The 14,413-nt window shown below is 49.3% G+C and overlaps 2 protein-coding genes across 8 annotated transcripts in view; one reads left to right on the top strand and one right to left on the bottom strand.

Moving 5' to 3' along the window:
- dcc (DCC netrin 1 receptor) overlaps nt 1–14,413 on the bottom strand; it is a gene marked incomplete in the record, with an annotated part of 177,412 nt that overhangs the window by 46,243 nt on the left and 116,756 nt on the right. Inside the window, 4 exon segments of the mRNA XM_078088380.1 lie at nt 107–301; nt 1,002–1,109; nt 4,036–4,174; nt 5,194–5,366. Coding sequence (XP_077944506.1) covers nt 107–301; nt 1,002–1,109; nt 4,036–4,174; nt 5,194–5,366 — 615 coding nt within the window.
- LOC120821019 (uncharacterized) lies at nt 7,971–13,070 on the top strand. 7 transcript variants are annotated; one of them, XM_078088383.1, is made up of 3 exons: nt 7,971–11,454; nt 11,689–12,077; nt 12,149–12,379. In XM_078088383.1, the coding sequence occupies exons 1-3, from the start codon at nt 8,494–8,496 to the stop codon at nt 12,210–12,212; spliced, it is 3,414 nt and encodes a 1,137-aa protein (XP_077944509.1). In that variant the 5' UTR covers nt 7,971–8,493; the 3' UTR covers nt 12,213–12,379. The 7 variants fall into 7 exon arrangements, with proteins under 7 accessions (XP_077944509.1, XP_077944510.1, XP_077944508.1 ...); XM_078088384.1 differs by lacking the exons at nt 11,689–12,077; nt 12,149–12,379 and adding an exon at nt 12,958–13,070 and having other exon boundaries at nt 7,971–11,397; XM_078088382.1 differs by having other exon boundaries at nt 7,971–11,397; nt 11,689–13,070.

Raw genomic sequence — 14,413 nt, 5'->3', positions numbered from 1 at the left:
TAAAACAAAGAAAAACATTTTTGGATGAAGCAGGTCTTGATTGTCAGTTGCGCGCACACACACGCACACAGACTCACAGACACACACACACACGCTCTCGACAGACCTTTGGCCGTTCTGAAGTGGACGGGCTCGGACAGCGGGCCGACTCCTTTGGCGTTCTTGGCCTGAATCCTGAAGTAATAAACCGTGTCCAGGTTCAGGTCCCCGACCTGATGGGTCAGACGGTCACCGCTGATGGTCTCCATCACCCAATCGTCTATGGGCATGTTCTTGTCCAGAGTGTAGTACAGGATGTAACCTGGCAGACCAAAAGGTACAGGAAGTGAAGTACGGGTAGCCTTCGTTTTTTGTTATCCAGAAGCCAAAGATTGAGACTAGACGTGTTGACTTTTGGACCAGAGACACCAAATGTTTTCATTCAAATATTGTATTTTATTTAATCCATTTAAATATTCCTACAACACCATATTTTACCTAATACCTTTAACATGTTGTGAAATCTAAAATGGAAGAAAAGTTATTAAAAACACCTACAGTAAAAGATCTAAAAATACCTCATCAGTATACGTGTGTGTGTGTTAGGCGCTGTGTTGTGCTGTTATCCCTGCAGGGAGCGCTTGATTTGTTCACGGGGACACTTCAGGAGCAGCAGAGCTCGTTAAAACAGACAGGTTTACAGCCGGGTCGATCGCCCAGAGGAGGGGAGGGAGAACAAAGGAGGAAAGTGCCCATGTGTGTTTGTGTGGGTGCGTTTGTACAGCGAGCAACAACTGAATTCTCCATCTTTAACAGTTTTTTGATTTTCTAAGAACATCATTTTACTTTTTGATACTTTACAGAATACAATGATTCCATCCGTCACTGAAAATAATTCATGAGCAGGTTAATTGAAACTCCAAATAACTTTTTTCTCTGATGGACAGTGTGTGTTGTGCAGACGGTGTACCTTGGGTAAGGAGAGGGCTTATACTTGCCGTGTTTGCTGTGCCAACTCTCACCTGTGATCCGGCCATTGGCCTCCATCGGCGGCTGCCAGCTGATTAAAATGGCGCGTGGTCGTCCTTCGCGACTGATCACCGTCAAGTCTTTGGGGCCGGAGCTGGGAGCTGTCAGTTATGGATGATCAGGAAAAGGAGCGTCAACCGTGAAAGGATCAGAAGATGCTTTCAGTTTCTAAATATCTCTTACTAACAAAGGTGTCCTTATATGAAAGTTCCACCAACTCATCTTCCTGTGCTTAGAGTACAAATTTTACAACCAGTTCCTGTCCATCACGTGTGAACCCTCAGCCAGGAGACCATTCATCTGGTTGGTAGACTAACGACTAATCTCCAAAGTTAAAACAAAGTCAGGAGATTACATGACATGATGTCGGATGAGACTGTGCAGGTATCTGACTTTCCCCCTGAGGGTTTCATGAACGTCTCCATCAAGCTTCATGGCTTCACACCTATTAGTTGTCAAGAGATTTTTACTTTTTTTTACTCCAAACCACTGAAGTTGAGCCCGTGCAGAAGTCAGCTGATCACCTCAGTCAGTAGGGTTCATGGCAATCCATCCAATCCATTGAGAAGTGGTTCAACAGACAGACCGTTGGTCCTGACGTGTAATTAGTATTTGAAGGACTTTGTAATCCCAGAGTGCATCATTTTCTCTCCCAGTCAGTCTCCTCCTTGCGATCGGATTCATTGCTTTTTGGTTTTTCTGTCCCTGTACAACGAGCGCTGTGCGGTAGTTCCTGTCAACAATCCTCATAGTTGTGAACAGGCTGAATTGTTTTTGCTCCAGTTGTGAAAAATGTCAACCACTCGGCTTCACTAACAAAACTCTCCTCAACTGTAACCGTAGAGTTAAAGATTTGATTAAAAACATGTTGCTATGTTTCACACCGGCCCTCAAAGCTCGCGTTCACCGCAGCGGCTAATCAAACCTTTTGTTAAATGTGACATGACGCGCTGCGGGAAATCACAAGTTCCTGCTGAGGCTGTTAGCGACGGTGACAACCTGTTCTCCTCAGCAACGACTGAGGGAGACGCGCAGCGCAGAACGTGTGCACAAAGCTGCTGCAGAAAACAATCGGCTAAAAAAATGATTAGCCTTCTCTGCAGTTTACCGTCACTGGTGAGTTGTTATTCTGGCACAGGGGGTAAAAGAGTTTGGTTTTGGCGTGACCACCATCACCGGTGCTGTGAGGGATTCGGCAGGTTACAAGAGTTGGAGATGAAATGCAAGGCCCTGTATCTAAACTCCTTATATTAACAGCCGCTTCCCGGTTTTCAGTCAGGTCACAGAATCATCAAAAGCATTTGCAGTCATCCTCTGGGGAGCCACAGCGGATTTAATGTGGATTAGTCTTGTTGTCTTTGAGCGCGTCCATCCAACTGATGTGAACACTTCTAAGACTGAAAAACAAAATGTCCTTCACCTGGTGTCTTTATTTCCCACAGAAAGGCCGAGGTGTTATGAGGCGGATGAAGGAAGCTTTCCCCGTGTTTGGTTGTAGAAAGTGTGGTCAGAGTCTGAGAGTCGGGGCTTGTTGACGACTGCAGGGACCGAGTGGGCTCAGCCCGTCTGCTCGCTCTGAATGTCAATGTATTCCAGCGGGCCCCGGGGAGCCGCAGCGGTAATGCCGTTCACGCTTAATTGGGTGACAAATCCGACAAACATGATTGTAAACATCCTGAAAGGGATACCTTGACATTTTGATTTCGGCGGGTGGGTGTGCAGGGGAGAGAGGAGTTTCTGCTTTACACCGCACTGAATCAGTAATACCTGTTCAGGAGGGGAAGAAAACAAAAAGCTTCAACCCCCCCGTTTTGCTTTGGTAAAACCTCGTTTCTCCGAGTGTATCACGTTTTTTCCGAGAATTACTTTAAACGAATCCTCCAGAGAAAGACGGAGCTGTCTGCCTCAGTGGATTGTTTTGTGTCAGTGATGGAGGAACATTTTAACCCCAAACAAGAAAAAAAGAATCACCCACTTACTAGAAAGTTCCTTCTTGTCTTTGTGAACAAATCTAAACTTTTCCTCCATTAACGATGGAGGATTATGTCTGTTCCACGGTTGAATAAGAAGAACTGGACACGGGGTTGGAGGCGAGTGTGAGTCGTGCGACAGTTGCTCGACGGTGTGAAACCAAGTGGCTCAACTGGACTTGTTCATCCTTTGGTCTGTGGACGTCTTATTGGAATAAGAAAGAGGGAAGCCGTAGACGGCGGTGGTTGTTTTCACCAGCAGTCCTGCCCTAAAGCATGCTGTGCTTTACGGGTTGTTCGACTCTAAATGGACCATAACCTACAAAATAAACCCCATTCTGTCTGGAAAACAACTTAAAACTTGTGACTGAGATCATTTAATCATTTTTGCAACGCTTACTGATGTAATACATCACTGCACTGCAACAGGGAGCCTACAATCGCTCTTCATTCACCACCAGACTTCCCCGCTGCTGGTCAGTAGAACAAGTGCAAGTTTCAAGACACTTCGGCAAGAACCGCCAACCTGACTGCCTAGTAGTAAAATACACATCCAGGGGTCCAAAGGAGAAGTGCACCTGTATTTCCTTTAACCCATAGACGAGCCAATGAGTCCTTGGCCAAGTCACATGAAGAAATTATCTTTGGATTTGGCTTATGGTGAAAACAAGTGCCATTCAAGTGTCCAGTCCATCTAATCTATGATCTTGATTATTCAGTAGAAGTAAACTGTAAATATGAAGGAATGAGAATACTGATCCAAGCGAATGAAACAGGATTCCTTCATAGAGGAGAGGCGCTGCTCCTGTGCAGAAAGGGCCGAGCTGGAAGGGTTCGGGCATCATGTCACAATTATGCAGCACTACGAATCTGGCCTCTTGCCGCGTTATGTCCATTTGGTGCTGCAGGGCTCTCCACCACCCCAAGAAGTTCCTTTTGTGCTCATGTAGCATTCATTTCACTGACATTTACCGTATGTGTATGTGGATCCAGGACAATGTGTTGTGTCCCCACAAGCAGAGAACCAGAAACAGAAGCCTGTGTCTGGGAGACCCACCTGCTTCGTACGTTGTGGCGTGCGCTGTCATACTCCAAGTGCTGGACTTGCGGCCTTTGGTTACCATGACAGCAAACTCGTACATGGTGTTTGGTTTGAGGGAGGTGACGGTGTGGCTGAGCGCCGTGGTGTCTGCAGACTGGACACACAACAGACAGATAGATATACATTCTCACTTAAAAAGTCTCCAAAAACAGACAAAATCAGCATCTACAAAAGATCAGAGCCCCTCTAATGTGCGTGCGTCTGTCCTCCAAGAATATGGTTTCATGCACGTGGCGGGCACAGTCTGTCCTTGTGTTTGTACTCGGAAGATTATTAAGACTGTCTTGTATTGATTTCCTTTTTCACAGGAAAAGAAGCCTCAGCAGGTGAACAGATAACATGACAAGTTGGGTGAAGGATTTTGTCTTGCCTTAAAAACAAATCCAAATGATTCCATGTTGTCATTTAGTACTGCCGAACGATCTCAACTGTTTCTGTCAGCTGAGAATCATTTCCTAGGAGACCAACAAAAACCATTGTCCTCCGATGTGTTTTATGCTCAGATCACTGAGGTGTGAAACTCCCCGATCATTCATTACAGCAGCTCTGCTCGATTTAGTCCTGCTGGCGAGCCGCTCGTTAAATCGCTGCGAGGGGTTTCATCATGCTTCACATGAGAGCATGTGGGACTTGTTTTGCAAGTCTCACATGACAGGTGGTCCCAGGTCAATACAGTAATCTTCCATCTGTAGGTAATGGCAAAGGTCGTTCCGACGTCATATGACCCGACCGAAGTCCGATGTCAAGTCCAATTCATAAACTCATCTATTTGACAGGATAGTTTTAAGTCCCACCTCAAGTCTCAAGTAGAGTCAGGTCAGTTCCAATACAGGTTTCAACTCCGCACAAGTCAAAGGTCATGGCAGGTAAGCAGGTTATTCCCAGGTCAAGTCTCAAGTCAAGGAAGATTTGTCCCAATAAAAGTCCCAAGTTGAGGCAGGAAGTGGGCTTGTGATATCAATTAATAAAAAGTCAAAATGAACTCAAGTCCCGAGTCAACAGTTTTCCTCAGGTCTTTAGGGGTTTTGTTCCCTGATCCACAACTCGAGTCTTCCCATAGTACTAAACTCAGAAGTGATGTAGAACATGGCATAATAGATCAACTGGGTTCACCTTGTACTTTCCACTGGTGGAGTAGCTGGTCTTCCACTTGACGGAGTAGTACCGGACCTCGGACGACTTCTGGTTCTTGGTCATGGAGTTGTCGGCCCACGACACGCGGACCGAGTCCGAGGACAGGGCCACGGCTTGAACCCCCACTGGGGGAATCATGGGAGTGCTGGTATCTGACATAGGAGTGGGGTACTTATCATAGAGGTGGAAGAGGTCATCCTCAGATGGGTCTATGGGGTCTGAGTGTGTGTGTGTGTTGGGGGGATGTTAACCGCAACCAGGATGTTTGGGGACAATGAATATAAATATATCCAGACGAGTGTGACACAAGCATTCATTCAGATCAACAGAGGTTTGTTATGTGTCCATATCCAGACGGGCAATGAAAAACAACATAAAACGTTGGGGAGATGACATGCAAGGAGGGATTTCAGCAGGCAGCCATGTTGGATTGAGAGGAGGGAAGAAGGACATGAGGAAGGGATGGTTGAGGTAGTGAAAAACAGGAGAGGGAAGAGGAGAGAAAAAGGTAAAGGGTAAGAAGGTGAAAGGCTTTACTTTAAGCAGGAAGTGGATCCTAGGATCCACAGAGAGGCAGAGGACCAAACACAGTTTGCTGAAACACAACACAGGAAAGTGTCACAAAGTTTGTCGTTCCATTCGTTCTGTTCGATGTGGCCAGTACGGCCCCAGAACACTCATGGGAATCACTTGTCTCATTTCTTTCACAAGTGAAACATCTTAACATCCTTTACTCTACATTTTGGAATTAAAATATGTAAATTACAGGAATTAGAAACATACAAAACCTGAGGTACCCTGAGGCAGTCCACGCACCATTCGCTTCCTCATTTGAATGAATGAAACGCTCCAACCAATCAGAATAAAGATGCTGCCTTCATGAAATAGGAGTATTCTTCCTATTTCCTATGGTTGCTTCACAGATTTCAAGGTGTAACTGAAACAAATCAATTCTAAATCTGAAGCCTCTTTGGGCCCCGACATTCCCTCACGGCTGTTAGAAGGAAGGGACCAGATGCTGTTGGTTACCGATCCAACCAATCCCTGTGTCAACCAGAAGCAGTGGCCAAGTTCACCTTCTTCTTCCTCAGTCTAGCCTGGTTCTTGCTGCCCAGATATTAGATGCGTCAAACAGGTTCAGCTTCAGGCTCCAGCAGACTAATGACGTCAAACGGCTACATAGTTAAAAGCTGGTGACATCAGTATGAAACAGAAAGACCTGTTGATGTGAAAGGTCAATATTTCTAGGTTGTAAAAAAACATTAAAGGAAGTATTGACTTTTTTTGGTTGTATTCATTTCTAACATTCTTTTTAATTTGTTCAACTTGGTTTTATATTATTATTTATTTATTTGAAAGACATCAATAACATTGGTCATTGGTGACAACAGACATGGTTTGTAATACTTTGTATTTCTGCCTGTTTGTCTGGTTTAGTTAATGCGATTATGGAAAGCAAGAAAAGAGCCAAACACACGGCTCCATTTTCACACTTAAAGTGTGCGTTAAAGTTAAGGGCCTTTATCGCTGCTTCTTACATGGTATTAAGGCAGCATTTTCCCTTCTGGTAATGAGCCCCTCCTTATGTTTCTACTATATATTTCTCTGAATACTGTGCAATTCACAGAGATGTCACAGATAATATCCAAACAACGGAGGACGCTTGCAGTACCTGCCTGGCCGCTTCGGGCAGGTTGACTTTGCAGTTACTGTGGTTACAGACTGGCTAAGCTAAACAGCAGGATTACCATGAGGCACTGGTTCCCAACCCGTCTCTGTCAGGGCCCCCTTTGAGGATGAAGGGACATTGTAAGACCCCCCAACCGCAGAAACATGCATCTTTCTGTCTCTTTGGCTTTCCAAACACCATAGCCGGGATAAGCAAAGATCACACCAGCAAACAGCGAACGCATCACGACCCCGAGTCCACGAAGGCAACACACGCCTGTTGTGTCTGAAGTCTAAAGCAGAGCACAGAGGATCAACACTGACTCCTGATGTGCTGCTGCTCAACAGAGATGTTCAGCTGCAGGCCAGCAGAGAGAGAGGGGGAGGGAGGGGCGAGAGAGAGGGGGAGGGAGGGGGCGAGAGAGAGAGGGAGGGAGCGAGGGAGGGAGGGGTTTGGAGCTGCCGGGCGAGCTGCAGTAGGCGAAGTCGTGGTTAAACTGGTCGTCCAGCATCACAATAAAGCTGCAGTCAGTACGGAATACTGATAAGGACGACACTCCTGCCTCCACCCTCCCTCCGTCCTCTAGTTCCTTATTCTCTCCATCCCTTATCAGCCAGCTCACTTTTCTTCATTTTCTCCTCCTTTTCTTTTCCCTCCCTCCCATGCTGCACACCTCCCTCTTTTCCTACTACTGCCTCAATCCGGCCTTTGCTCTCTCATCCCTTCCTTTTCCTTCCATATGCCCCACACTTTCCCACTACCTCCATTCCTCTTTTCTCTCTCCCTCCATCCTTTCATATCGCTTGTCCCCCCGCCTCCCCCCACTTCTCCCTCTCCACGGTGCTCTAGTTCTTGATTAAATGACGCCGTGGCGGTTGGTTGAGGATGGGCTCTGTCTCTGCAGTGTGTGGGTGGCGGGCCGAGGGACCGCGCAGTATATTAACCAGGATCCACTGTTAACGAGACCCTTTTTACAGCTCTCCTAAAGACTCTCCTGCAGCCAGCCACCATGAAGAGACCAGCATGCAGCTCGTCCCGCGTGACAAGACACACAGCGTGTGTGCGTCTGTGCGTGTGTGTGTGTGTGTGTGTGTGTGCTGTGGCAAACCAGGGGGAGGAACAAAGCACTTGGGGCGGAGCCCCAAGCTCCGGTTGGGGGAGGTGATAAGGGGGATTTATTATCCTGTGCAGGTGCTCCAGCCACTGGGAACGTGGCACTGGTCACACCTGCGGCCTATCTGGTAATCAGAGCAGACCCTAGATAAGGAGAGGAGAAGAGACCGGACGGGGGCAGACGTCGGAGAGGAGGTAACCCCCAGGACTCACCGCTCTACTCTACTCTGCTCCTAACAGGACAAGGAAGCGGGCGCCACGTAGGAGGAGACGCCACATATTTCAGTTTGGAAGCCGGTTGGAAGAGCCGTAGTTTTTGACCTTTGTTATTAAAAGGACCCTTTTTGTTTGCATTTGCTGTCTGAGTTTCTTATTTTACGCCCGAATCTGGCCTCACTCCCCCTGGGTTACCACATTTTGGTGGAGGATGCAGGCATGACGGTCTGTCGCTAAAGATTCAGGCTAAAATAGGTACTCCGAGAGAGACACGGAGAACCATGGAGAATGCACTGACACAGCTCATCCAGACCCAAACCCAGCAGGCCCAGAGTCTTCAAGCCTTACAGGACGCCATCACTACTCTTGGACGGCATCTGGTAAAGCCAGAGGGGCCTACGGAACCCAGTAAAGTTCTCACCAAGCAGACCGGTGAGGATGACATTGAGGCCTACCTAGAGGTTTTTGAAAGGACTGCAGAGAGGGAACGTTGGCCTAGAGCACAATGGGCAGGCATTCTAGCCCCTTTTTTAATTGGCGAAGCTCAAAAAGCCTGCCGGGACCTTTCCCCCGCTGACGTAAACCAGTATGGGGCATTGAAAGCTGCGATTTTGGCCCATTATGGACACAACCTGCAGACGAGGGCCCAACAGTTCCACGCCTGGGAGTATGACGCTACTGCCCCAGTGCGGCCGCAAATTGCAACGCTGATGCGATTGACACGCAGTTGGTTAACCTCGGGGGAGGGGCCTCCAGCGATTGACAGAGTTGCCATGGATCGCTGTATCAGAGCCTTACCCGGGGGTGCCAAACGACACGCTTCTCAAAGCTGCCCAGAGACAGTAGATGCCCTAGTGACGCTGTTGGAGAATCACCAGGTCACGGTACAGTTGATGCAAAGCAGTAGGCCACCCAGCCAATCGGACCCCAGGAGAGACAGGCAGAGGCTGAGGAAGAGCGACACGGAGGCACTGGGCCCAAGCCCGAGGCCCCAAGGGGGTCCGCCCCAGCCATCCCTCCAGCGCCGCCCCTTTGTGAATCCGGACCGGCGAAAATGCTTTGCCTGTGGACAAGAGGGCCATATAGCGTGGAATTGTCCGGGAGAAGACATTCTGATGCCTACGGCGGGCTCCTCCGACTCCCCACGGAAGGCCGACAGCTATCTTACCACGTGCTGGGCTCATGAGGGCGCAAGGGCCCCAAAGCTGCCGGTCAGAATAGGGACCCAGGATGCTGAAGCCCTACTCGACTCCGGCAGTGCGGTCACCCTCCTACGGCCCGGGTTGACCTCTGGCCCCAGGGGACCCCCCATCCCAGTCTCCTGTGTCCACGGGGATTCACGAGAGTATCCCACGACCCACATTAAGGTCCAGACCACCAGGGGCACATTTGAGGTTGTTGCGGGCTTAGTGGAAAATCTGCCGGTACCAGTGCTGATTGGGCGGGACTGCCCGATATTCTGGCGTTTGTGGGCATGCAGGACTGCTGGCCACCGAAGAAACTGTCCCACCAAGAAACCTGGTAGGGACCAGAAAGTCAAGGTGGCACATGCCTGTGCAGCCCCATCTAGCCCAACCACGTCATCTGCAGAAGGGACAGAGGAGGAGGCCCTGGCCCCAGCGGAGGCCCCGGCCCCAGCGGAGGCCCCGACAAGGAGGGATCCCCGACTAACTGAAGGGTCTTCGAACGAGGCTTTTTCGGAGTTCCCACCGGCAGAAGAGGCATCTTCCACCAGGCCCGGGCAGTTTGGGACGGCCCAGTGGGAGGACCCTAACCTGGAACAAGCGCGACAGAACCTGGCTGTGGTCGAGGGAGAACCGGTGGCGGGGGTAAGTGCTAGCACCTTTCCACACTTTTCAATCAAGAATGGCCTCTTGTATAGGGTGGCAAAGCTGGAGGAACGGGTGGTGGAACAGTTGCTAGTCCCCAAGCGCTATATTAACAAAGTGTTGTACCTAGCCCACTCCCACCTGTTGGGAGCTCATTTGGGGGTGGAGAAAACCTACGACCGAGTCCGGGAGCGCTTCTACTGGCCGGGGGTGAAGAAGGCGGTCCAGGATTATTGCCAAATCTGCCCACAATGCCAGAAGACGGCGCCGAAGGTAAACTACCAGAATCCACTAATACCACTACCAATAATCGACATCCCCTTCCAGAGGGTGGCCATGGATATAGTAGGCCCCTTGCCGAAGTCCAGTAGGGGGCACCGGTTTATCCTGGTTATCATGGATTATGCCACCCGGTACCCAGAGGCGGTCCCGTTACGCACCGCAAGTGCTAAAGCGGTGGCGAGAGAATTATTCCTTCTCTTTAGTAGAGTTGGGATTGCAAAGGAAGTCCTTACTGACCAGGGAACCTGTTTCATGTCTCGGGTGATGAAGGAGATGTGTAAACTGCTGAAGGTGAGCCAAATACGAACCTCTGTCTACCACCCACAGACGGACGGCCTGGTAGAACGTTTCAATAAAACCTTAAAACAAATGCTAAGGAAGGCTATTGACGTGGAGGGGAAAAACTGGGACCAACTAATCCCCTTTGTCTTGTTCTCAATCCGCGAAGTGCCCCAGGCGTCCACAGGGTTCTCACCATTTGAGCTGCTGTATGGACGGAGACCCAGGGGCATGCTGGACCTGGCCAAAGAAGCATGGGAGCAACAGCCATCAGCCCATCGCTCCGCCATAGAGTATGTCGACCAGATGCAGGACAGGATGGCTAAGGTATGGCCCCTGGTGCGGGAGCATATGCAACAAGCCCAACACGCCCAAGCCAGAATCTATAACCGTAGAGCTCAGCTACGGGAGTTCCAGCCGGGAGAGTTTGTCTTGGTCCTGATTCCAACGGTGGAATGCAAATTCCTGGCAAAGTGGCATGGACCCTATGAGGTGATCGAAAGGGTGGGGGAGGTGAATTATAAGGTAAGACAACCGGGAAGGAGGAAAATCTGCCAAATATATCACATTAATCTGTTGAAGAGATGGCACGCCCCTGACAGTGTTCCGATGGCCGCACTAACCACCGAAACCCAAGATCGTGTCCCCTCACAGGTACCTCTGGGCCCCCATCTGAGTCCGACCCACCGGCAAGACATGGTGGAACTAACTGGGCAGTTCAAAGATGTTTTTTCAGACATGCCGGGAAGGACCACGGTGATTAACCACGACATCATCACCGAACCTGGGAAAAAGGTGAGGCTCCGACCCTACCGCATACCAGAGGCAAAAAGGGAGACCATCAAAGAAGAGGTGAGAAGGATGTTGGAGATGGGCGTTATTGAGGAGTCACACAGTGCATGGTCCAGCCCGATTGTGTTGACTCCAAAACCCGACGGCAGCGAGAGATTCTGCAATGATTTTAGAAAATTGAACGAAATCTCAAAATTTGACGCTTACCCCATGCCGAGGGTTGATGAGTTAATAGAGCGATTAGGCCCAGCCCGGTTTGTGTCCACGCTCGACCTCACTAAAGGTTACTGGCAGGTTCCCCTCACAGAAACCGCCAAAGAGAAGACAGCGTTTGCTACCCCAGAAGGCCTGTACCACTATAGAGTCCTGCCCTTCGGAGTCCACGGAGCGCCAGCTACGTTCCAAAGAATGATGGACCAGGTGCTCCGACCTCATCGGGAGTATGCAGCGGCCTACCTAGATGATGTGGTCATACACAGCCCCGACTGGACCACCCATGTAGGCCACCTGAAAGCTGTCCTGGGAAGCCTACGGAGAGCTGGCCTGACCGCCAACCCAAAAAAGTGCCACCTTGGCCTGGAGGAGGCGGAATACCTCGGCTACACCATTGGGAGAGGCAGTGTGAGACCCCAATCCCGGAAAGTGGAGGCCATTGCCACCTGGCCTAAGCCAGCCACGAAGCGGCAAGTAAAAACGTTCCTCGGCCTGGTCGGCTATTATCAGTGCTTTATACCCCACTTTGCTACTATTGCAGCCCCTTTACACGAGATGACGAAAAACAGCCACCCACACCAGGTCCTCTGGAGCACCGAAGCTGAGGCAGCCTTTACAACCCTTCGGAGGGCCCTGTGCACCGAGCCAATTTTAAGCACCCCTAATTTTGAGGACACGTTCATCGTCCATACAGATGCCTCTGGATCAGGGCTTGGAGCCGTGCTGTCCCAGGTCAGAGGAGGAGAAGAACACCCAGTGACCTATATCAGCCGTAAGTTGCTAAAGCATGAGATCAATTATTCAACGTTGGAGAAAGAATGTTTGGCAATAAAATGGGCCCTGACAAAGCTGCGGTATTACCTCCTGGGCAGAAAATTCACCCTGGTAACGGATCACGCACCACTGAGATGGATGTCTACAGCCAAAGACACTAATGCACGAGTTACACGGTGGTTCCTCGAACTGCAAAACTTTAATTTTTCTGTTGAGCACAGGTCGGGAAAAGCACATGGAAACGCAGACGCCTTGTCCAGGAGGGAAGAATGCTATCTCGTTGACGCTCCTAGCCCCAACCTGGAGCTGGTGGAGGGGGTGTGTGGCAAACCAGGGGGAGGAACAAAGCACTTGGGGCGGAGCCCCAAGCTCCGGTTGGGGGAGGTGATAAGGGGGATTTATTATCCTGTGCAGGTGCTCCAGCCACTGGGAACGTGGCACTGGTCACACCTGCGGCCTATCTGGTAATCAGAGCAGACCCTAGATAAGGAGAGGAGAAGAGACCGGACGGGGGCAGACGTCGGAGAGGAGGTAACCCCCAGGACTCACCGCTCTACTCTACTCTGCTCCTAACAGGACAAGGAAGCGGGCGCCACGTAGGAGGAGACGCCACATATTTCAGTTTGGAAGCCGGTTGGAAGAGCCGTAGTTTTTGACCTTTGTTATTAAAAGGACCCTTTTTGTTTGCATTTGCTGTCTGAGTTTCTTATTTTACGCCCGAATCTGGCCTCACTCCCCCTGGGTTACCACAGTGCGTGAAGGTGTCACTGTTGATGACCTTGTCAGAACAGTAATGGGTTTAGTTTCTGTCTCAGGCCTCAGGATCTCAGCTTATCAACTGCAGACTGTCGCTCTACGACTCCATGTGACACTATCTCACTAAACTCTGTGTGAGACTCACTATATTTCTGTACAACTACAGTGTGTACATATATATATATGTATATATATATATATATATTATGACTGTATGGTTACAGAAATTCTACATGTTTCTAATAAATTAATTCTAATGAATGTATACATATCTCTCTAGAAATCCCAGATGTGTGTATATGAATTTCTAAAGACCTCCAGATGTGTATATGTATTTCTAATGAACTCCAGATGTGTCACGTGCACACATCTCTTCATAACTCTAAATATATTGTGTGCTTCTACAGAACTCCAGATGTGTCCAGGTGTCTCTCTACAGTTCCAGAGGACACTAAGGACACGGTGATATCAGCGCACTTTTTTGTGGAATTAAATGGATGAACTTCTTCAAATGGCTTCATCAAATAAGAGAGAACAATCTAGCGGGCGCAGGAAGACCAAATCATTATTCAGGGACGATGCTTTTCCTTTTCCTGTCTCAGAATATGTCTGGAGGGGAAGCCTTTCAAGTGAACTCCGCCAGCAGGAGAACCTTCATCCAGTGGATATGTGTAGTCCTGTTGCTTTGTGTAAACATGTGACGTTACAAGCTGTCAAAAGAGACATTTCTGTATGAACCAGCCGCGTGTGTGTGTGTGTGTGCGTGTGTGTGTGTGTGTGTGTGCGTGTGTGTGTGTGTATTTTGTTTGAAGTAAACCGTGTGTTTTACTTTCTCTTTACATCCCACGCCTCCTTTTTCCCACTGTCCTTCCCTCCATGCAGCCATTCCCTCTTCCCCCCACCAGCTATGATTAAGGTCCATCCGATCTGTCTGCCTCGCTCTCTCTGTGCTCCCCCCGCGGATTCTGTCTTTGTAGGATCCATACTGAGCTTCATCTCCCTCTCGCTCTTCATCGCTCCTCCCGTCACAGGCAACAAAGGCCCGTTAGAAATAATCTTTTGTTAAAGTTCATAATAGCGTCCCGTAATGAAGGTTAAGATGCTGTGACTATCATCACCACATGATGAAGGTCTGAAAAACCTCAGACGCGTGGCAAATTCACGACGCCATAAAGGATTTATGTCTGCTATGGGCTGCACGGGGGAGCTGAGGAGGGACAGCTGTTTAATTCATGAGACGAAACTTTGCTGAGAGTTGGATGTGTTTCATTTATCT

The sequence above is a fragment of the Gasterosteus aculeatus genome, chromosome 14 (genome assembly GCF_964276395.1).
Source record: "Gasterosteus aculeatus chromosome 14, fGasAcu3.hap1.1, whole genome shotgun sequence".
NCBI classification, from domain to species: domain Eukaryota; kingdom Metazoa; phylum Chordata; class Actinopteri; order Perciformes; family Gasterosteidae; genus Gasterosteus; species Gasterosteus aculeatus.
Note: the sequence above shows the minus strand (reverse complement) of the source record. Positions and strands in the feature narration are given on the sequence as shown.